A 24,117-nucleotide genomic window follows, 5' to 3' on the forward strand; every position below is an offset into this window, starting at 1 on the left:
CTAGAGCCCCCCCAGCCTCTCCAACACATGGCAACAAGCTGGAAAGCATTTCAGGAGGGGGGCACTGGCTCTGCAGGCTGGTCCCCCCATGGAAGGCCCCTCCCCCCCGCAGGTCAGCGGCAGGAGGCCCACCCCCACCTCGACTCCTTAAAAGCAGCATCAAGGACCTGTCACTGCCCCACGCTTCAATTGCTCCGAGCCATGACAGGGGCATAACCGCAAGGGCAGCCCCAGGGCACCGCAGCCCCACCGCCACTCTGCACCACCAGCCAGAAACCAGGGGAACGGGGCTGAGCCTCAGCCAGGCTGATGCGGCCAGCAGACCCCAGCCAGTGCTGCACAAGCACCAGGGCAAGTCTCCTGCAGCATCCCCTCAGCGCTGGTGTCCTCCCGAGGCCACAGATGAGCCGTGCCCTGGAGATCTCCCCCCAGAGACCCCAAGCCATGCCCACCCCAGCAGCAACCAGCTCCCTCCTCCAGCGCTGCCCTGCTCCCTTCAGCCCAGTTGAGCCCCATCATGCCCATCCCCCCCCAGCCCACCCCCGGGGCCACTCAGCACCACTGCAGGCACCCGTGCGATTCCCCAGGCCGGCCCTCCCCACTGCTCAGGGGCCAGAGGTGCTGGTGCCGTGAAGGGTTGCTGCGTCCCATGGCACAGCGCGGTGCATGGCAGGCATGCAGGCTGGCCGTGCTGCCCTCCCCTGCCCCACACCTTGCTGCATGCCCCTGGGTGCTGCCCAGCCCAGCAGGGCACGCTGGAGAATTGTGTGATGCCTCTGCTGCGGCCACAGAAACTGGTGTGATCAGCTCTGTTTGCACAGGAAAGCGGCATTTTTGTATTACAGGATGCAAAAAGACCCTCACAATTACTGTTTCCCTCTTCAGAGGCCGTTCCCTGCTCACATCTCAAATCACATGAAGGCCATTCAAACTCCATGTCAGGTTTCTGCTCCTCCTCCCCTGCAGGCTGAGAATCCTTCCCGTTTTAGAATGCACCTCAGCTGCAGACACACGGGGATCCTTTCCAACAAATTTCTTTTACTTTGGTTCTAACAGCTGTAGCAGTTGCTGCTGTTGCTCCTGCAGCCACTACCATCTCAGCCCCGGCCAGCCAGGTGCCACAGCTGCTGGCTTCCTGAGCCACTTTGGCCAGAGCTCCTTCTCGGGGCTCCCCTCAGCATCCCAGTGCCTTTATTTCTCTCAGCGCTCTAGCGAGAGCCCCGCTGCCAGCAGAGCTGTTGCCCAGTACCACTTACCAGTGGCCGCAAGCCCAAGCCCCCGCAGTGTGAGGATGGACACCACCTGGCATGACACACCAACCTTCTGGGGGCCGGTGGCCCAGGCAGCGGCCCCCAGCTGTCCTGCCCGGCTTCGGCCCCCAAGCACCAGCCAACGTGTGTTACCACCCACAGGAACCTCCGCGGCCTTTGTCACTGCACAGACAGGAAAATCAAGCTGTGCTATTTTTGCCAATTTAGAACACCAGCGCTGCTCGACACGTTATTTTTTCACTTGGCAGCTAAATGCAACGATAAATGAAAATGCTGGTCTCATTGTGAGCATGGACCCAAGGAGCCAACAGGAGCGAGGCACCCAGACGTGCTGAGCTGAGAAATGAATAAAACCCGCCTTCAACGGCCTCTCCGGCTGTGCCAGTGAGCACAGGGACACCTGAAATCCCGGTGGCAAACTAGCGTCCCGATGCTTCTCCTTTTCTGTATTAAAGCTGTCGGGTTTTTTTGGTCAATAATTTTGATTATCAGAGTGACTGGTGGGAGATTAACGGAGGAGCAGTAACACATGGAAACGGGGCTCCCCCTACCGTCAGCCACCGCCGCGCTGCACCCCTCTCCCTCACAAACCCGTGCTTTAGATTTCCCTCCAGATTTGACAGTAATTCCAGATACACTTCGCATACTTAATACACAACCTGTGTATTTCACATAGCGTGCGCTGTTGAAGGAAAAAAACACACCAATACCGGTATACAAGGCTTTTTTTTACAGATAAATTATATCCGCATCGAACAAAAGTAAAATTAAAAATGCGTACACAAAAGAAAGCGGTGCGATTTTTAAGTTGATATAGGAAAATGTAATTAAGAAAGAGAACTTTTATTAGGGCAATTTCACTTTATTTTTTCCATACAGCAAGGTCAACTATAGCAGTAATAATAAAATAAGCATAAAAACAAATTGCAGCCCAGGACAGAGTACATAATTTGGAGCAACTACAAGCAAAAAGTAAGTCTGTGATTACATAATAGTAAAACCAAGCACATCTGTCCTTTCAGCAGATGAAAGTTACGGGGTTGCAAATAAGTGCAACTTCATTAATTATTCAGTGTGAATACTGGAGAGATCAGATACAGTAATGGTCTAATCGCTTCTTTCCAGCTTTGGCATATTTAACAACAACGTTTCTTGAACGCTTTCCATTAAAACGGCAAAATTTCCCAGGGTTTGGGTTTTTTTCACCTGCTAAAAGAACAGGACCACTACAGCAATAAAAAATAATCACATAACAACTACAGCTACGGTGTGCTGTTTGGTTTGCCTGTTCATGATTTAACTCTTTTGTGAAAGTCAGTATTTGTTTTGAAGAATCTTTTTTGTGAACAATAAACCACTGAAATTGTCAGAAACTGGTTTGAATAGCATATATCTTTAATATATTTTTTGATACTTTAAACATGCAGTAGTTTTTGAATAATGTACGGAATATTTGATCCATGATTTCACCTTGATGGTCTGAAGTACCTGCTTTTTTTACTTTTTTTTTTACCTTTTTTTTATCTTTTTTTTATTAATGATTTTCAGGCAGATTTGAACCAGTGGAGCTTTTGTCAGTCATGAGATCTTGGAAGGATGGCATATCTTTCCAGCTGAAAAAATCCTGGCAAACTACAAGCTGTCCACATAAAGCAAAGCAACTTTTTTGAAGGGGTATGGAGTGCTAACTCTGTGCCACTTTTGCAAGCAATTTTGTTCAGCCTGTCATTTTATTAGCCTTAACAAAACTCCTTGTAATTATAGACATTTTTATTCAAAATAAGATCTTACTATTATACAGGTTTCTCTCTTTTTTTGACTATATACAGAAGTGCAAAAAGTCAACCTTCTCTCTATACGTTCCCACATGCTAAACTGCAGCATAATCAACCCTCAAGAGTTTGCACACACACACTATAATTCTTGTTACGTAAACTTTGAGTATTTGGATTATCAACAAAAAGTCCCTTGATCTATTGATTATGCAGCTTATTTATAACAAGGCCTGATATTCAGGGATTTCAAAAAATATTTAAACAATATTTTAACATTTGAAATGGATACAGTAGAAAATAAATTTTATTCTAATATCTAGGAACTAGATTTTTCTCATAATAACTAATTACAAACAAAATAAATCATCAAAATATTACTCAATTGTCTGCCAGGATTGTTGCGATAGCAACAACTTAACTTCTTACTTAGCAATGATTATATAATTATAAGATATCCATATAAAAGATCTTTGTTCTTTTAATGAAAACTAGACAAGAACTAACAATGACTGACATTCTTACATTGTAATATTAAATCAGTAAAATATAAATCATTTAGTTAACAATAATACGAATACTCATATGACACTACATGTAAATTCAAAACTGAGTATGTTATGAAGAAAACTACTTTTTTTTTGTATTTTGAAAAAGTCATCAGTAAACTCTAATAAAACAGAATTCTATAAACTGAAATGGTATTCAACTGGTAATAGAAAATGAAAACAATCTAATAAATGTAAGAAATAACTACACTTTTAACAAGGAAAAAATAAGTAATACTCTATAATGTTAAGTAACTACAATAACATGTGAAGTCACCTATACTTTCTTAACACGACTGAAATTACATTGGTATGGGTTTTAACCCGTAATGTAATAATCTAAGGCTTTAATAGATGTACAGTACAATCAGTAAAATCAACACATCATTCTTATACTATAAAGCATCTCTCTCAAGCATAAAAACTCGCAGTAAACTTGGAAGTATGGAGAGTTCTACAACCGAACCCGCGCTTCTTCCACTCCACGCTACGCTACCAGTGACCTGGCCCCCACTTCAGCACTTTGCTGAACATAGCAAAAAATATCCTTTACCAGCTGCAACATCCAAACCACAAAAAGGAATTCCTTTGGATAAATCCATTCTTAAAACTTGAATGCACATCTATTTTTTTTTTGTTTTTATTTTGTAAAGGCTTTCTAAGGCTATAAGCAGTTAATCTGAACAAAAAAAAATCACATATAAAACTCACCCAAGTATTTAACCCACCCGATTCCTACGCTAATTAACATCTCCATTTTTTCATATTTTGGTTTGTCATGCATCTGATGTCAGTGCTTCTTTCGTCTTTCTTTAGAGTCACCATGTAAAGCGTGACTTTGATGAAGTAAAAGTGAAACCCATCTCTGCAAAACATTTATAGTCCTTTTGACTTTTGACAGAGGCTATAAATAGAAGCAAAAGAAGTTCCTCAAACATTTGTTTTTGTGTCTCAGAAATGGCTTTTCCCTTTCATATATCATGTTATACAGTAAAATATGCATAAATATTACACTACAATGCCTTAAAATAGTTTATATATATGTCCAGTATGGGTTAATTTGTACGGCTAGAGTATCTTTCTTGTGCTGTCTACTGTTACTGTAAGGAATAGTTGGCCATTTCTGAGACAGCTTTGGTTTGAAACAGAATGGTGCCCTTTGACTGGTTAGTACTAACAAAGCGAGTGAAAACGTGGTTCTGAAAATAACACTGCAGAAATAATACTCTAATTGGATGTACAGTCTATGGCACTTCATGAGAATCCTTAACAACATGGTACTTAAAGCCATTGATGTGCTTTAAAATATACACAGTTGTGGTTTTGCTTGGCACATTCATCTCTGTCAGATACCTCTCTTACCACTTCTTACAATCTATTACATTAAAAATATTACTCTTAAACAAAAATTACTGTGCATGCACGCTCTCATCTATAATGGCAATTTTAAATACAAGGTGCACCTTTTTTATTTGTAAACCTTGAAAGAAATAAACTTACTTTAAAAAATTATATCTTGGTCTACAGACGTACCAATACATAATAGATTTATGGTTACATCATCGTCTGTCTTTTCAAGGTGACATACATGATTATGTAGGAAATAGACTACATATGCATATTTAAACCATATGCATACTTCTGTACTAGAAAAGATAGACAATGTTGTAGTTTTTAGACAATAAGATCACCTCAGCACAAATATCAATTAAATGTACAAAGTATATAGGCAACAGTGTGCAGTGGATTTCTGAGTTCTCATTTCATCTCATTAACATGCAAGGTGTGGGATGTCTTACTGCTGAGGGAGTTTCCAGGTGCTGCTTGACGGTATATATTATATACATTATGGCTAATGAGCTTGTCCTCTTCTCAACCCAAACACACTGTCCTTTTCTCTTTAGTTATGATCTAGAAAGCAAAGAACAGAAAGCATTTTTAACATGGTCGTAACCGTTTGTCGGCGCAAGCTTTACATCTGCAGCAGGGAAACGTGCCGTGCCGTGGAGCAGCAGGAAGCCTGCACCCAAAGCCCTGGGAGCTCGCTCCCTCCAGCAGCCTTCCTGCAGCAGTGGCTCGCTTCACGTGCAAATCCTGCAGAGGTAGAAGCGCACAACGCAGCCACCAGCCTCCTGCCGCTGTCGAGCCCCCAGCCATGGGGTCACAGCATCTGGGGGACAGCTTCCCAGACCCACAAAGTGCCATGTGAGTGCTGCCCAGCAGCTCCGTGCCCCCCTCTCTTTCCAGGCCCTGCTGCCACTGCCCCATAGAACCTGGGAGCCTAGCTGATACCCGAGAGGCACCCAAACATCCTTGGAAATCTGGGCCTATGTTCCCAAGGCAATTCTTCCTAACTGCCCAGCTAGCGTAGCTATTTCTCTGGTGTCTTTTGCCTGTCACAGGAGATTTGCTCTAGAGAGCAATTCCTCCTCCACCTGGGCCCATCTCCAAGCCAGGGCCATCCTGGTCCCAGCCAACTGCAGAGGGAAGCCTGGCAGCAAGTGCAGCCAGCAGATAAGAGGCGTCCCACCTGAGTCAGTCAAGCAGTTCAACACTGTTTACGCTCAGCTGAAAGGAATAACTATTATTACAAGCCCACTGTGGCAAATCAGTTAATCCTCACTCAAAGTAGTAATTCCATTATGGCTGAGCCATTCAATAAAAAACACAGAGCAGAAATGGAGCGCAGGAGAGAGAAAGGTAATACAAATCACAAGCTGTCCTGGGGGAGGTGGTATCAGTGCTGCGGGTGGGCTTAATGGTAACAGGCAATTTAGTGATAGACTGGAAACTACAGTTTACTCACAGGAAGATACAGAGGGGGGAAAAAAAATTCTGAAGCTTAGGCACACAAACCCAGATTTCAGGCTATGCAGGATAAAGGTTACAGTATACAGAGCTGAAATATGCCGTCTCCAGCGGCCGTTCACGCCAACGCAATGCAACGCAACGCAGGTATGAACTGCGCCTGCACTCTGGGGCCTCCCCTTGCCACACCACTCATGCCAGGAAAATACCGTGTGTAACATGTGGCAGTCTGACATCCTGTGTTCAGGAGAAATCAGGCTTCAGCTAGGCAGACGACTAAGCCTGTATTTTCAGAGACGCTGCCCTTCCAAATCTGGAGATTTAAAATTTATCTTTTCTAAAGACAGCTGAACATAACCACCTCACTGCTAGACCTGGCCCTTGGCTCCCATCAGTGCTGGAGCCATCCTCCTTTACCAACAAAACGCAAAATGCTAGTTTTTGACCCTCTGATTTAGCTATATGGATATGTACAAACACCTGGTCCAACACACTGGCTAACGTGGTCACTGCTAACCATGGGATCTCCACTGAGAGAAGAATGGAGCACCAGTGGAGTTCACAGCCTCCTCCCTGTATCTTACTAGTTTTCTTAGAAAGGAAACAAAAACATTCTGTCCCTGAGAAATACACAGATTATGCATGCATGAAGGTGAGAAAAATGCAAGCAACAACACACTGGGAACTTACTGTTTGATGACAAAATGTCTACATCTGTGTAACATACTTGTGGCTAGTCAGATGTTCGGCAGATATTATGGGTATCTATAGGTAAAAAATTTAAACAATGAATAACAAGTGCAATGAGCCAACCCAGAGAAAGAGCATTTTGCTATAGAACATAAGTTTGGAAAAGTGAGGATCAGCTGTGAGTTGGTGGATTTTATATCGTAACTGTAAGTTAAAGTCAACTGAAGTGCTACAATAGCATCTTAAAACTGGAAAACATTGTGTTAAGTACTACTTGACAAACATAAATAAGTATTATTGGTTGTTTAGGAAACAAGAGACGTTAAAATCTACAGAAGTCATGCAGTGCAGTAATTGAAAATAGCCCTTTTTGTTGGCCTACACAAAATTCTGTGCTTTCAGTGTATCATGTAAAATGATAAAATCCTACAGTGGCCTTGTTTCAGTCTGATTTTGTGTTCACTGTTTTCACTGTCTTGGTTTTTGAATGCCAAATCCAAGATGCCCTGAGCTTGATTTTCACGGCTGGTGAAAATCCACTGTAGAGAAGAGCTGCCTGCTCTTTGCACGGCCATTGAGGGCATCATGGTGGATCAGATGAAAAGCTAAGGCTCCCCAAAGCAGTGAAACAATTCTGAAAATATTTGTCTGTGTAAACAGAATTCAGTACATGGCTCTCTTGAAGTGCCCCCTCAACTCCATTTCCCATTTTTTAAAAAAAAACAGTATTAAAATCAGAGCAGATTACCAACAGTACCAACAACGAAGTTATATTCTACAACCCACCCTTGGGTCCCAGCCGTGCAGCCCTCTGTGTGCGGTGCGCAGGTGGGAGTCCACGGGGGCAAGCCCCAACAGACCCTGCAGGTCAGGCCCTTGAGAAGGGACAGCACCAAGGCGTGCAGGCGTTGGAGGAACCTAGAGGAACCCTGCGTTACAGGTGGGACCCGAAGCCCTGCTGGAGGGAGCAAATAGATGCACCTGCTATAGATGCATCTATAATGCATCTATATATAGAGCAAATAGATGCACAGGGAAACATGCTGGGGCATATGACACAAAATGGATCTCTACGACCACAAATGGCTGTTGCACTCGGAAAGACTCTTTTTTTCTGACGGATACTAAGGCTGACCTGTTAATCCACACAAGAGAGGGAACGAGAGGTTTCTTAACTAAACTGTTTACAGGACCTGGTGTTGTTTTTTCCACCCCTTGTGCCCTCTCCTCCCCTAGCAACTCCACAGAACTCTACAACATTGCCCAGTTGTACAGAAATGTGCTTTGAGCATAATGAAGCTTCTCATACCATTTTTTTTTACTGCTGCAGGACAGGCTGTTGCACCCAGCTGTGTAGAAGCATCAGGGGTAGTGCTGTCGGAACGTACCAAGGACCTTCAACACCAGTCAATGAAGATGGAGGGCCAGACCTTAAGACTTTTGGCATGCATGCACATTGCATCGTGTGGCATTAAATAACTTCAGCATTGCTCACATAGTATATACATATATTTGTTATATATGTATATATTGAGGTTTGGCTGCAGTACTGACACTAAGTGTGTTATGAGGCTCCAGGGAGGATATGCATGAAATGATCAGATTCTACAACAGAAAGTTTCCCTGTAGTCTGTCTGGGAAAGTGCACGGTTATTTAGACAGATGATTTTAAAAAACAGTGATGCTTTTCTGTGGCTTGGCTTGTTCTCACAACTCTCTGGACTTACAGAGGACGTAGAGACACACTCAAATTAATTGTATGGTGCAATAAACTACAATATTAAGACACTCTGGGCATACAGGTGGTTGCTTGCTTAGGTGACAGGTATATGCAGAGGCAGTCCTACATATAAACTAGCTTTCCAAAAAACAAAGTAATTCTTAACGCTAGTTTAAATCCGTAAGTGGCATGCATGGTCATTCGGCAAGCATTTCTCAGGAGCAGAAAGTGCTCCCTGCTAAGCAGACAAACCTGAGTATTATTTGGAATTGTAAAATATCCAGGTCCCTTTTGAGACTCGGGATGTGCATGCCTATGTATCACTGCAATTTTTGGGAGTCATATTTTTGAGAGATCAACCTCCAGCTGGGCGTAGTACAAAATGGTACTGCTTGATGGGCAAAGGTAGAAAGGCTGGAAGTCACAGCCTCTGGACTTAACCTTGCAGCACAGCCCAGGGTGCTGCAGCGAGCCCCGGGCTCCTGGCTCCGCACGAGCTGGCCCTGTCCACCCCGCGCACAGAGGGGCACGTGCAGCAGGTCACGGCATGGGTATTGCTGCTTAAGGTCCAACTGCAAACCCAACAGCTTTATGAGGGGATTCTGAAACTGTTTAAGGAGAGCTCTAATGACTTAGGGAACTGAGTATGTCAGGTGAGCCTGCCTTAAAAAACTGACATTTATCTCCAGAATTAATTACACATACAGAACCACACCTGCAAAATGCTGCAGAAGATGTTTAGTTCCCTTTTCTGAAAGGCACATGTGTGATTCCCACTGAGTCGAAAGTAATACCTGCATTATTAGACCAGAATCGATGGTTTCATGACCTAGGCCATTCTGACTTCCCAGTAGATCTCCAAGAATAATTCCTTTTTGTAAGAGTAACAAGAGGGTCCTTAAAAATACTTTATTGTTGCACTTTCAGCCAGATGTACTACTACAGAAATCTGCACTTTTGACAACCCAGCTAGACAAAAATAACAGGCCACATTCTGTTCTCAGGTGCAGCTCCAGCTGGTATGCATGGGGACTGCAGATCCTCTGGCCCCTGGTACTCATCTTTAGAACATCAGTTCTGGCTTTTCTGGGAGGGCTTTTTATCACTTATTTATTCTTTTATTCCTAAACTACATTCAAATATGGAAACAACTGAGGCAGCTATTTAGAAATAAAACCAGACTCTAATGGACATTTTCTTAACTGAAGTCTGTCTACTGCAACAAGTAATTGGCCATTTCTAAGCAGAATCACAAGCTGAAACAAAGGTTTAAAAGAAGTTTCTGTGTGGCCCATGCTCAAACGTTTTCATTTTGCTCTTGGAAGAGGAGAGTCGGAACATGTTCAGACTGCTAAATTCAGACTGTTAAAAAAGTGCTCCTGCATCCCCTCTGCACAAAGGTTTTACTGGCTTTCACTGGAGTTCTGCACTAAAAGGAACTCTTGGCTTCACAGAAATAGAAATAAATAATGGGTTCCGTGTATTATCCCTTTCTCTTTACATCTCTGAGAGCAGAAATAAGCAGCATGGCCCATAAATGTTAAGACTGAGTCAGAAACTCTACTATCAATTCTTTTTAGCGTCAGAAATGGAACTGCAGCACCTTTTGAGCATGGATAAAGGCTTACTAAGCCGTGCTGCAGATCTTAAGAGAGAATGTGTAGGCCAACAAGAGGTAAAATCAAAACCCCCATGCTCATTAAAAGCACCAATTTCAAGTTGTCTGTAAGGAACAAAGCTGTAAATTAGCAAACCTGGTTGGCTGTGGCTGTTGCAGCGAAGGGAACACTTGTGGCAGATGTTGTTGCTGCAGACACAGTGGCTGGCGTAGCACCGTGCACCATGGGAACTTTCGGAAGGAAAATCATATAAGCAAACATACAGAAGAGTGTAGCAGTATGGGAACCAGAGCGACATGTGGCAGGATAATTGAGCATGGTATTTATCACAGCAAAAAGCCCGAGACATCATTGCCAGCGCATGACATGCAATCACAGTGCAAAGCAGGATGACATTCCAGGGAGAAAGAGAGGAGGGAAATGAAAGAGAAAAAAAGGGGAAAATGCTTGTTACCATCAAATCAAGAAAATCGACAAAAAACAAGCTTAACCATTTCAATACAAAAATCAACAGAAGAATTCTTAGATGCCCTTACATTTACAAATTTTTTGTCTTTTAAAAATTCAACCCAAATATTTACTGCAAACATAAATTAACCTTGTTGAAGGACAGTATATGTCTATGTGGCTATAGCAAGATACAGTCTTTATTTAACACAAGATAGTTTCTAAACACTGGAACTCATAGTCCAATCAAAATCCACCAAGGAACAATGTGCAATTCAAAAAACTGCTGTACAAAATTAACAACGTCTGTGTGTCCATGTCAATTAAATAAAACAATTGCATTTAATTGACAGGTGTTAGTGGAGAAGGCTAAGGGAGATGGATTGGCACAGGAGCTATAAGTTAAAATCTAGCAGTGGATTTTGAGGGTCCGTGAGCTGCACCACAGGTTTAAGATAATCAAGAAACAAAGCTGGCACCTACCAACACTTGTAGCGGGTGTCATGCACAATATTGAGCCTGCCCATCATGCATTGCAACAGGAAGGTGGATTTGGAAAGGGAAAAGAATTAAAACAACCCATCACACGTGTAATTAGAAATTTCATTTGAACAAAGAAGAAAAATTGTTATTATGGGAACAGAGGCATGTAACTGTCAGCACAATCAAACCATACAACAGCACAGTGATCCATTAGAACTAGTCTCCAGTGAAGGGAAAGAGCTAGTCGAACTGTGTGCTGGTATATCACGTTTGCCTTTGTGGCACTGTGGATTATCAGCGTGGCTAGGAAAAGTGTCTTCAGCTTTTGTTTTAAAGCTCTTTTCTGCCGTTTGACATTAGCTCTGTAATGGTCTGTACCCTGGCTTCCTCAGACCGAAAGAAATGCTTTAAACTTGCCCTTGCCTCCAGGCACACAAGGCCCACCCCTGCCTGCAGAGCAGGACACAGGCCGGTCGCAGCCCCCACGCTGCAGGTGCCCAGCAAGCGCAGTGGGCAGCTCGCTCTGGCCAGGGCAGGCAGCCAGTTGGCGAGCGGGGCTCTGCTCCTGCTGGAGCGTCCTCGCCAGTCGGGGCCCTCCTCGGCAGGGCTGCAGCCGCAGCTCCTCGCAGAGCACTGACTTATCTGTACCGTTTCATTAGCCACAACCTGACTGCTCCAGTATTTGGGTAATGTATAGGCAAACCCCAGGTGAAGGCAGCATGCAGTGCTTCTGCTGTATCTGCACGGCCCACTGTGAGCTGCCGGTGAAGTGGCAGCAATCCTGACTGCCCCCGGTCTGTCTGCTTAATACACAGGTCAAAGGAGTGACTGGATAGCTGAAGTCTCCTATGCAGCTCACAGCAGCACCTCAGAATACTTGTTCAGCGCTTTTTTCTACATTATGGGATGTATTTTAAGCTGCTGGTGTCTGGGCTCACAACCTGCAACTCTCTTCAGGCTGCACAAAAAGAATTAAAGTGACGGCATCTGGTGAATTCTGCCCTGCAACTAGAGAGCCAACAGCAGTATGGTGTTTTTAGGAACATTACGCTATCATTATGGTATCATTTTTTAAATATCACTAAGTTGGTAATTCTGTTTAATTTACATAGCAAAATGCCTTCCACCAGACTGAACTCAGAATATTCTATTTTTGCTTCCAGTATGATAAATATATACTGATATTTCAGAATATCCTTTTTTCAATAAACATTTTACTTTTTTTATTTAATGTTTATTAACACCACTAATTATGCTTGACACAGCAGAAACTGAAAAAAACTCTGCAATCTGGGAACAGAGATTGCAATGGAAATGGAAACATTCTAGAAGACTGCCGGTGGGAGCCACAGCAATGCTGCTTCCTCGACATTACGTGACTGTAACGGGGGGACAGGAAATTGTTTTAGCTGGTGCCAAGTATTGTAGTGGCTTGCACAATCTCAAGAGCATTTAACTAAGCAGGGAGAGTCAGTATAATTATTGCTGGGGACAAGGTTATTCTCTGTCATCACTGTATCTGTGAGGCTACAAAGAAAAGGGCGTAATCATGTTTCCTAATTACTCTTCTATTTCTGTGTCATGGAAGAGACTGAAAATATTCACAAAGAAAGGTTAAAAGAACGGTAGCTTTGCTGACTTGCCCATGCACAAATCACGGCTGAAGTCAATGGGATCACTTGCACGGTTAAAAAATGGAGCAAAATTTGGCTATGAAGTACAAACAGTAAGGAAAACTGCTTTCTCAGTCTCTCTATGACATCTCTATAGCGTTAAAAGAGGTTACAGGGAAGAACCTTTGAGTTCTGTCTCTGTGCAGAAGTGCTCTATTTGTAGGGCTGTACATATTTGATTAGATCTGGAATATTGTGTCATTCCATTCATAATTACATCTACATGCTAAAGATGAGTTAGATACTTATATGAACTCTGAAATATCACTGTAAAGCTTTTCAGCCCCAAATTTTAGTTTGAGTTATCATTGTTAACGTTATAACCAGTGCACACAGTTTTGGAAGGGAACTGAAGCAAATGAACATAAGGCAGAAATGAAAACACTAGCTAGAGTGCAATAACTTGCAAATATGAAGACAAAATGCTGTATGACCCTCTTACCAGTAATAAAAATAATTTTTATTATGACCTTAATATTCATCTTGACTTCAGAAGCCTTGACTGACTAATGAGAATGCATGAATAATAAATGTGCAGTTTCAAATGTTCCCTAGCTTTTCAGCACAGGGCAGAATTTTAATTCAAGGATGTGTCCAGTTAACTGATCATAACTTCACAACCAGATCATTTCTGCAGTGGAATAAAGCTATTTTTATAAATATTTGAGGACTACTGGCGTTTTAGGCATTTTCTTCTCTTTTCTCCCTTTCATTATTCCCCTCAGTCTATTTATTCTGTCCAATCTACTAAATCCAAATTAAAAATACTGCCATGGACAGCACAAGCACTCCTGTCGAGGTGAAGAGCTGTGTCTGACCCATCCCTCCCTAATATTTTGGAGGGCAGCAGTGTTTTTACACAGACCCAGAAGCCCCATGAAGGAAGGCGCTTACACAGACACTGCTTTAGGAAAGCACCTGTGCCCTGACTGAATCCCAGCCCTGAGGAAGTAGGCTCTCCAGTGCTGAAGCTGCAGTAACTAAACAAATACGCAGTGTGTTAACTTAATGGCAGAGGTGGCTGAATCCTTGCCACGTCTGGCTGCGTGGTTCAGCTGCGCTGCTGAGATTCCGTCTCTTGCATGTGTGTCAGGACAACAGCTCCTCGAGCATCCTGCAAACCTGAGCCCTTTCTTCTGGAGGTTTAAGCTTCCCCAAGACTGCCTGACCACTTGGTTGACAAGCACAGGCCAGGAACAGCTGTATATGCACAACTGAGGAAACAGTGAGCTGAGGCACAGGATGGTAACAAGCACCAGGGTAGGAATTCCATCTCGCTGCACACAGGAGCTCTCCCTCTGCACGTACAAACTTATCCCCAATCAGCTCACAGTTACTGCAGGACAAAGAGCACGTGCAGAAATAGTGAATGCCAAGTAACCGCTGCTCTGCAGGTTCACAGCCCCACAGCGAAACATTTGCCTGCGTGTCTGCCAAGGCATCAAGAGTCAGCAGCCAGGACCAATGTACCAAAACAAGCTGTGAACATCTATTAGGTCGTGCAGAGCCTCCTCGTTTGGCAGACTAACTCTGCTTATTTCAACTAGCCAACACCACAAGTGTTCCAGTTCTTTCTTGCAATGCTTTTTAGCTTTCCCTCTCAGTCTGGGGACAGCTTCCAGCAGCCAAGGTTTCCGGGAGACCTCCAGAGGGGAGCCGTGCAAAGAGGGAACTTTATTTGAGAGCGGTGAGATGATTATCTAAGAGCATTTAATCCTTTAAAGTGTGCTGGAATGGCAGTGTGCATCCTCTGGCAGGCATGATCCCTTCATTTGCTTTCACATGCCCTTATATACAGGCAGGCAGAATTACACCTTACAGTTTAGAAAAGGTATCTGGGTTTGTCTGGAACATGAACAGAAAACTCTCAAAGGTGAAACATCAAGAGTGAAATGTCCTGTGGAGAGGAGGGTCCTGCCAAGTCCTCCACAGGGGCACACATCCACACGGTGTAGGTTCTGCCACTGCCCTCCAGACCTCCTGCATTTCCATAGGTTGCAACTGAAGCAACTAAAAACACGTATGAGTAATTACGCTTTGGGTGTCTGAACCTGAAAAACATCATTTTAACTCAGACCCCACTGAATTAACCTGTCTCTGCTCCATGGCAGTGGAGCTGAGGGTACCCATGCTCTGTGCTCTCCCGTCAGTTCTTACGGACTGATGGAGAGACTCTATTTCCAGATGACTACGCACAAACAGGGCTGATGCTAGTTTATTTTTACATGGGGTAAACTAAAAAGGGCAAGGTGGAAAATCAAATCTCCAAACTTTCAGTAAAGTTTGATTACTGGATTAGTGGAAAGCTCCAACTGCTGCTATTTGAAAAATATAAAAGGAGAAGTTGTAGTAGCTCACGCTACAAAAATCCTTTACTTTTCCTGTTCAACATATACTAAACTTCAGTGGTCAAAAAAGGTCAAATGAAGCATCAAGAACCACCACGCCAACTCCTGTAGGTTTCAGCGCGGATTTGCTAGAGGAAGTGCTGAGGCAGGCTCTGTGTAAGTGCCAACATGAAAGATCCCAGTCAACGATGTAGTGTAAACAAGGTCCGATGCACACGAACCATAACCCCTGCTTCAAAGGGTGTGATTCAAAGCAGCTTGAGAACTTCCAGAAATCATCCAGCCCCTCGCTGATTTAATGGAAGCTGGAAAATTGCATGAGTTACTAGCCACATCAGTTACACTCTGCCAGAACAAATCTGTAAAATTGTTTAATATCTACAGGAAGGACTGTGACTGCATAAGCATTTTTATATCAATTTTAGTATGTGGGATAGAGATCTGATCTAAAACTTACTCAATCAGTTTTTCTATTGACTCCTACAAGCTTTGCAACAAGCTTTTATTAATATATCTCAGTGGTTGCAATGCATTTTTGGAACCTAAACAAGTTATTAAAATGTACTACAATCAAGCAAGTGATTTTTGTGCCATTTAAATTATACATGTTGGTTGCATGCCAGATCAAGAAATAATGGTAAAAGGCATTATACTGAATTCCTGGGAATATACTTGCCAGAAATGTTTAAGATAAGATCCTTAATTTTGGGGGGGCTAAAGATTAAATAGCTGTATTTTCTCCTGTCCCCTCAACTAGTCTGCATTATGAAGGGCTGTCTGCACTGACTTCTTCCGATTTTTTGAGTAGAGATCTATCAGACATCCTCTGTGTCCTTCCTAGAATGACAGTGCTGATTTTATGTGGGTTCACATGCAAGAAATTAACTCAGCTGTGTTAATACAGGCATAAATTCAAAAGACGTACTAGATGCATATTTTTTTGTGAAGTGCTGTTTGCAGAACCAAAGCATACATTACAACTTTAAGTCATATCACTTGTCCTCTGAAGGGATTTCTGCTTACGTGAATAGCACAGGCATCAATTCTTCAGCAATTACACTGGAACAAGTGTAGATTTGATCACTCTTGAACAAGTGCGCCTGGGCCCTGCTTAGTCCAAAATCAGCCCTGAGGCTTTAGTGGTAGAGACCTGAACCTTGATTTCTTGTGCAGGTTCAAGATTAGCCTACCTGCGAGGCTGCCTGCCTGTGCCTTTTATAATCACTGCACCATCATTTAAATCAAAACCTTCGCTGTGTGACTCAGAACAACTGTTGCTAAGCACATGAAGGCAAAGGGGTCTTACAGCAAAGAGAAACAAATACAACAGCTTAAGAGATGTGTAACGAAGAGAAGTTAATTGAGGAACAGAGGAACGAGAGAGAAGATTGCAAATTCTGATTTGGGATGACAAAGCATGATGCTGATTTTTATATTAGACTGGAAGACACCCACCCAGCTTCCTAGAGAAGCAGAGAGAAGCCACAGCTCACCGGGCACTGCAGCACAGCGGGCTGGAGAGAGGCTGCCTGCACCCGGCAGCCACCACGCAAAAAACTCTACACACGTGCCGCCAGGAACAGTTACTTCCCAGTGTATTTTTTTCCAGATTTCCCCCTTCTCCCTTCCCAGAAAAAGGCAAACAAGAAGCACTTACCTGGTGGGAGAAAGGCTGTATGCTGCTGTAACTGCATGTTGGCAAGAGCTTGCTGGTACTGGAAAATACCAGTGTTAAAGACTGCGGTGGCACCATTGGTTTTTTCAAGCGCAGGCCTCTTTGGTAATGGGGGAAGTACAGCTTGAGGAATTCCCTGAATGGTGGATGAGTATAAAAATAAAGTCCAGTAAAAAAAAGAAAAAAACACAAGAGGGCAGGTGGGGGTGGGGTGGGGGGGGTGGAGGAGGGGAGGGAGGGAGAAGAAAAGGAAAGAGAGAAAGGAAAAAAGAAAAATCAGTAGAAGGCAAAAAAACCAGGCAGCACCATGTTTATCCATGAGCAAGCAAGCAGCGTGGCAGACTTAACTACCAAATAAAAGGCGAGGTAAAAGCTTTACAAGGGAGCACTACTTTAGCCTACCATTACAGCGGCACAGGTAACGTGTTGGAGCTGTACGTTATAGGAACTGGTGTAAATATTACTGTAAAGCTTCAGGGTTTCGGTCAGGAGCGAGGCTATTGGGGTAGAGGGAAGCAGCACTGCTAGCTCCATGAGGATCATCAACACGTAGAAGCAATGTTAATAGTCACCGTCCGGAGCGGATGGCAGGGCTGCTGGCGCCAACCCACTCCCCGGGCCCCAGCGCCTGCCTGGGCATGCAGAGCGAGCTGCATGCCGGCACCCCCGGCCGCTTCCGCGCCACGAAGCCATGCCAACGCACCCTGCACCGCGGCCGGCCCTGTGCCACGGCCGCCCACATGGCACCCTTGGGGGGGTACGGGAGGGGAGGGAAGGGGCCAGGAGGGGATGGCAGGGCGCAGGGGCGGCATGGTCCCTGGCCTGGCCGCCCCCGTGCCCCTCGCCAGGGATGGAGGGGAGGGAAACGGGGATAAGCCAATTCTACACATTAACCCCAAACTCGACTCTACGATACAGCTACATGCCAAGCTAAAAGGTGAAAGGTCATAGTACCAGGTCAAAGGTTGCCTCGAGGGGTCGCTTCAGTGATTTGACAGCCGACTGAGTCTTAATTAGCAGGCAGCGAGCACATGATGGCAATGGCCAGTGGGGTCAAGCGCATTAACATAAACAGCAAGCAGAGGTGCATCATGGGGGCAGCAGTGCATTTGGGTAGGTGAGAAAAAACAAATAAAAACAAATCACCGGATGCCGTGTACAACGGTAACAAGACTAGGCATGCACGGGGGGCCGGCAGGCGGCCCCCGCGCCAGCAGGGCAGGTAGGGCAGGCAGGGCACTGCCCCCGGCCACCGCCTGCCCCGGCCCCCCTCCCACGGGCAGGCCGGGGCGCTTGCGGTGACGCGGGAGCACAATCGGGGCTCCCCGCCGCCACTGGCCACTAGCGCTGGAAGCCCGTGGCCACCACCTCACACCGCCGCGCCCCAGCCGTGCTCCTCTTCCCACTCCCCCTTGGGGCTCGGCACAGGTGGGGTGCTGTCCTCTCCTCGCCGGGGAACCAGTTCCTGGGTAGTTCCAGATCTGGCTGCTACGGCTACGAGGTTTGCTTTGCTCTAGGGCCCCGCCAGAGCTGCCGCCAGCCCTCGGCTGGGGGACAGGAGGTGGGCTACAGGCAGCGTTAACACAGTCAAATTTGACTTCAAACTAAGTCTCTACAAGCACAGACTTATGGTAACCGCAATACGGGTTTATCTATCTGTGCGACTAGACAGATACAAATCTACCCACACGCAAACACACAATAAACTATATATACATATGTGCACACACACGTACAGACACGCACACACATATGCACACATACATGTACATATAGATACTCTGTACATCAGCAGGCAAAATTAGTGAAACACCTTAACGGTCTGAAACTACTTAAGAGCAGATCTGGCACCACATGCTGAGAAAGCTCATTGCACCGTGTAGTGACTGGGATCCCCGAGCGCACGCAACCCCCCCCTCCCCAAAACAAAACAGTTACCACATCCACTATTGCCTCTCGTCAACACACTCCTACTCCAGAGGTGTCTTCCAGACTCACCATGGCAGCTGCAGTCGCTGCTGCCTGAGCAGCTGCAGCTTGGTTAACCTGGTACTGGGCAGCCTTGATCTTGGCTTGCAGGTGTGCAGGAGGGTGAAAATATTTGCACTTTTCCCGTGAGCATCTCCCTTTGATGTAATCCATGCAGACGGTGACTGTGTTGTCATTGGTGTCAATCATTGCGCTGTCGGCAGGGTGAGCGAACCGGCAGTCATTCTCTCCCCTGTTGCAGTTGCCACGCTGGTACTCTCGACATACCTGCAACATCAGGGAAAGAGTCACTTAAGTTGGGTGATGGGTGTTGCAGGCACAGCTCAGAGAGGAGCCGGGATTTCTGAATGTCTGCAAGAACAGGGGCCTGTCCCCAGGTGGACCACAGCAGCGGTGGGACGGTGGGCTTGGCTCCCTGGCCACAGGGACCTGACTTCCCTGAGGCCACTTGTGATGTCAAAGAGCATCAAAACCCACAAGGAAGGACCCAAGCACACAGCAGATTTTGGCTCCCACTCAGCTGCCCACAGGGCTTTTTCTGCTTTCTGAAGAAACGTGCTGTGGCTAGCTCTCAGAGATCAGCCCAGGCACCATGGTGCTGGGAAGCTCTACTGTGGCCTGGCCATGCCACTCAGCCACACTCTATGCACTAATTAAGGTGACTGGCCAGAGGTGCGGGAAGAATGACTGCGTGGCCACCCCCATGCAGCCCCACCGGACAGGCGCTCCATGCCCACGCCGGGGAGTGAGCTGCACCCGTGGAGCGTGCGGCACTGCACTTGGCCCTCAAATCCAGGCATCTGCCACGAGAGGGCAATCACCCACAGTGGCAGCGCCTGCCTCTCCTGGGCTTCCCAGCGATCCCCTGCGGACCAACAGATGGTGGGCGACGTTGGGAAAGAGCAGAGGCTGCAGCCAAAGCGGTCACCAGTCCCACTGTCACACCGCTGCGTGACAGCGGCCGAACAAAGCTGAAGGGATCAGAAATTGCAGAAGCAAACGGGCTTGGCTGTGAAGCACCCCCCCGCAGCATCCCTGCTGCTGGTACAGCGGCTCCAGCCCAGCCGAGCCAGCACAGATGCCTCCCGGACTCCCAGCGGTGCAGACACCAACTTCATCACCAGCACAACCATCGGCTCCCTGTTCACACACCTTGCAAACCCTGCATTTAAAAAAGTGACACATCTCTTCACAGTCAGCTCTTCACAAACCACAAACAAAAATGCATTTGCCATCTCAGTTTCCCAAACGCTACAGGAAACAGAAAGGGACAAAAGCAACCAAGTTTGTATAAAAATAAAACCACTTTAGTAGATGGAATTTCCTTTTAAAGGTGGGTGTCCCTGAGCTTGGATCATCAGTATATCCTCAAGGACCTTGGCTCTCATCCCTGCAACAAACCAAATTTGCTTGTTACTTGGTTTCCACCCATGCTAGCACTCTAGCTGCTTTTTAACCCCGCTGTTACTTGAAGTACCATCTGGCAGCACTTAGGACGTATGAAATGACATCCCCAAAGGACAAGAGCAATGCCATTTGTGAACCTGTTCACAGGAAACATCCATTTGTCCAGGGTCATTCCAGCATGACCCTATTTGTAGTCTTTTTCAATGCAGTGACAAAGATTCTGGATGTATATATGCAGCAGAGGCAACTGTCCTGGTTCAGGCACCTCTGTTGCTCTCATTCATCCCCGCGGCCCTACAGCTCACAGCTGGGTGCTCGCAGAGCTGTTTCTGCAGCGTGTGTGAAACAGACTGGGCAAATTCCTCAGCTGAAAAATAACCACTTGCCCTCCAGGTAATTCTGCAAGCAGATCCCTTCCCCCATCTAGTCCCCATGCAGCAACACTGACCACTCTGCTAGATAGCATGACTAGATAGCATGACGCAGGGAGTGACTGGGGAAGGAGGTGGCGCCTGCTTAAGCCATCAGAAACCACTACTTTGAGGGCTGGCACCATCGCTGCTCACTCAAGACCCCTGGTCTCCCTTCCCCCACTCTCAAGCACACACCCAATAGAGCTGGCATGTCACTGCTCCTCCAAGAGAGCTGCGCTGGGCTGGGCAGCCTCACTGCCTGTGTAACGGCTTGCTCTCTTTCACCATCAGGAACACTTTCTGGGTCACGAATCAGTGCCTTCTACCCAAAACCAGGCCTCCTAAATAGAAAAAAGCGGATAATTTCCTTTGATTATTTGTTTGCAGTCTAGAAGTAAACTGACATATTTTTCTCTGAAGATAAAAGGATGCAACTAATGTCAGTTGACTGTCTTCACTCTTTATCTCGTATTGGTGATCCACAAAACCGAGGCCTCAAAACCACCCCACATGCAGGCAAGAACTGCTCCATTAATAACATCAGAATGATACATACAAATTCATATATAAGTGTACACATATATAGAAGCATCTGTTCACAGAGAGAGAGGGAGAGAAAGAAAATGCATCCACAGATAAGCTGATTTTTTCATAGTTAAAAAGCAAAGAAGAATGACCAGGAAACTGAAATAGGCAGAGAGAGATGATCTTTGGCATGTCCAGAGCGAATTTTCACAGAGCTGTCATGCAGTGGCTGAGATAAGGCAATGAATGGCACACCCTCAGTGCTCCTCAACAGATCCCTGAATGATGGTTTACAGCAGTCAGACACAGACCATGACACTGCTAGTCCTTTTAATCACTGTGACCAGCAATGGCTTTTCAGCTGCTGTGATGGCAACCAAGAATGTTTCCAATTCTTGTTCATTTAAAAGCATGCATTGAAAATAATGTTATTTTTTGCCACGGGATGCAGCAATATATCATTCATCTGCTTGAGTAAAGAGAGGCACAGAAGCATATTATGTTGTCTGGTCTTTCGGATCTGGGCAGGTTTTATGTAGTTTTTTATTAATAGCCCTGTAATTAGCATCATAATTTTCAACTCAGTATGTTATGAAACAGAAACAAAAGAGGCACCTGTAGATCTCTAGCCTGTCTGCAAAAATGCTGAGGTACTACTGACTCATTCCAACTTACTTAACTTGTTCTAACTTTGGGCTGAGTATATTCTGGTCACCCTGCTGGAAATGAAGGTGCCCACCCTGGAGGGAGGCAACCGCCATGTCACCCCAGCTACAGCTGAGGTACCATGCCGCTCCCCCAAAGGCTGGGCAGAGGTTTGGCTGGAGGGACACAGACAGCAAAGCTGAGATCCCTGCCCTTCCAGGAGCAAGTCGCACCTCCTGCCTCCTCTGCAACGAACAACATGGCATATTGTTATCTAGCATACTCTGAACGTTTAAACAAATGGCTCCACTAGGTCAGATTTCCTGATTACCCAAGACCCAAAAACCTCCAAGAACTTCTAAGCTGCTTCTTTGTGGCAAAAAATGTTATATATGAAGCAAGGAGGAAACAGCAGCTTGGTTGTGGTCATTCTTGACTCCTGAATACTTCTAACAGAAAATGACGGCATTCAAATGGAAACACATGCATTTTAAATAAAACAGTTGGGCAATTCCTTTCTCTCTCACTTCTCTGTCCTTCTTGCTTCTCTTCTAGTTCACTGGAAGAGCCACACTTTTGTTCAAGATATTTCTGGCAGGAGAGGAGCGTGAGAAAAGCTGTAGGAAAAGCCTCAACCCATGAAATTTCCACCCTGAGATACGGATTCCTTATGGGAGTGGCTCAACACACTGGACACCCAAACATCTGCATGCGATCTGCACAGGCGACATGGTCCAAATACATATACTATCAACCCTACTGCTAGTTACAGTCACTGATCTCATCTTACGAGTATTCATATTAATTCAGGAGAGGAGGCACACTGCCTCCCAGATCTGTGTTGTCTGCCTGCTTTCCTTAAAATCCCAGGTATATGTACTGAGAGTTTTTAGTTATGGAACAGTCTCATTCAGTATCCCAGAACATGTGTGCTAACTTACTTATTTTCAAGAATTAGGTACTTTGGCATTAGTTATCTAAAATTCTGAGCAGAACAAATCATATTCCAAGATTAGATGCTAACATCATAGTAGTTATTTTTCTCAAGGACAGCTCATTCCAAGGGACAGCGAGCTAAGCCTTACAAAGCTCTCTAATCATGTCATACTAAAGGACAATACCGACAGCAATAAGCTCATTTAAAGAGCAGGTAGACGCATGCTGGCTCCTCTGAGAGGTCACAACCAGACCATGCAAAATCCTTCAGATCAGTTCTGCATTTCTGTAATCTATAAAGCACATTAAAATGTTTGGCTGTTCATAAAAACGATGTGCTTATTTGGTATTTGTACAGTAAATTTGGATACCCCAGACTGAATGACCAATACACCAGAAAGCCCTAGCAGATTACCTATTACCTTCTCACCTAAATATTTCACTAATTAACTGCATAATTTCACTATTAAACTGCATTCGCTGTAGGGAAGAGACAAGGAGGAAAAGACACCCCTTCCCCGCAACAGATACTGATTTAGTAAGACAGCAGCACGGTTTGCAATTGCAGAGTCAGTGGGTCAACCTGGATGTGTTCCTCATCCCAGTCAAAATAAAAAGCAAAACCTACCAACAGCTTTAAAGGGCTGAAGACGCTGGATTTCTTTAAAGTGATCTACATGGTGCAATAACTAAAGCAGAGCCAAGGGAAGGGCCCCGTTAGGAAGGCAGGGCTTGGCCAGCCTTCCTCCAAGGACAAGGACATCTCTCCCAAGAGCAGAGCCCACCAAGATAAAAGCAATGACAGCTGAGAAGGCTGCTGGGTGCAGATGAGCTGGAGAACACAGCTGAGAAGTGCCCTGCTCGACCGTGTTCCAGCTGTGAGCTGAGCCACGGGAGGGCTGGTGCTGCCTCCCCAGCGCTGCCGAGGGCTCTCCCCAACACAGGGTGCTGCCCCCTGGGAGCTCAGCCAGCACCCAGGGACCTAGCACACCCCAGCACCGCTTGTGTTTCCTGCAGCAGCTGAGGTCTGCATCCCCAAGCAGTGCCATTTCACCAGGAGAGGTGACAAAAGAGGCACTTTAAGTCTCAGCACTTATTTTCAGGGGTTTCCAATTCGGCTGTCATCTTCCTTTCCATACAAGTTCAAA

General features: G+C 45.5%; 1 protein-coding gene across 24 annotated transcripts in view; it reads right to left on the minus strand.

The window, feature by feature from the left end:
* Positions 1-2,098: 2,098 nt before the first annotated feature.
* MBNL1 (muscleblind like splicing regulator 1) overlaps positions 2,099-24,117 on the minus strand; it is a 111,573-nt gene continuing 89,554 nt past the window's right edge. For 12 of the 24 annotated variants that reach the window (XM_055817067.1, XM_055817072.1, XM_055817051.1 and 9 more), the window contains 7 exons: positions 19,053-19,310; positions 18,009-18,062; positions 17,037-17,190; positions 11,359-11,394; positions 10,564-10,658; positions 7,090-7,164; positions 5,428-5,502 (listed from right to left, as the gene is read on the minus strand). In XM_055817067.1, the coding sequence (XP_055673042.1) occupies positions 7,108-7,164; positions 10,564-10,658; positions 11,359-11,394; positions 17,037-17,190; positions 18,009-18,062; positions 19,053-19,310 (654 nt within the window). In that variant the 3' untranslated portion in view covers positions 5,428-5,502; positions 7,090-7,107. Of the gene's footprint in view, positions 5,503-7,089; positions 7,165-10,563; positions 10,659-11,358; positions 11,395-17,036; positions 17,191-18,008; positions 18,063-19,052; positions 19,311-24,117 lie in introns of all 24 variants that reach the window. The other 12 variants (XM_055817071.1, XM_055817057.1, XM_055817055.1 and 9 more) reach the window with 11 other exon arrangements.

The sequence above is a fragment of the Falco peregrinus genome, chromosome 12 (genome assembly GCF_023634155.1).
Source record: "Falco peregrinus isolate bFalPer1 chromosome 12, bFalPer1.pri, whole genome shotgun sequence".
NCBI classification, from domain to species: domain Eukaryota; kingdom Metazoa; phylum Chordata; class Aves; order Falconiformes; family Falconidae; genus Falco; species Falco peregrinus.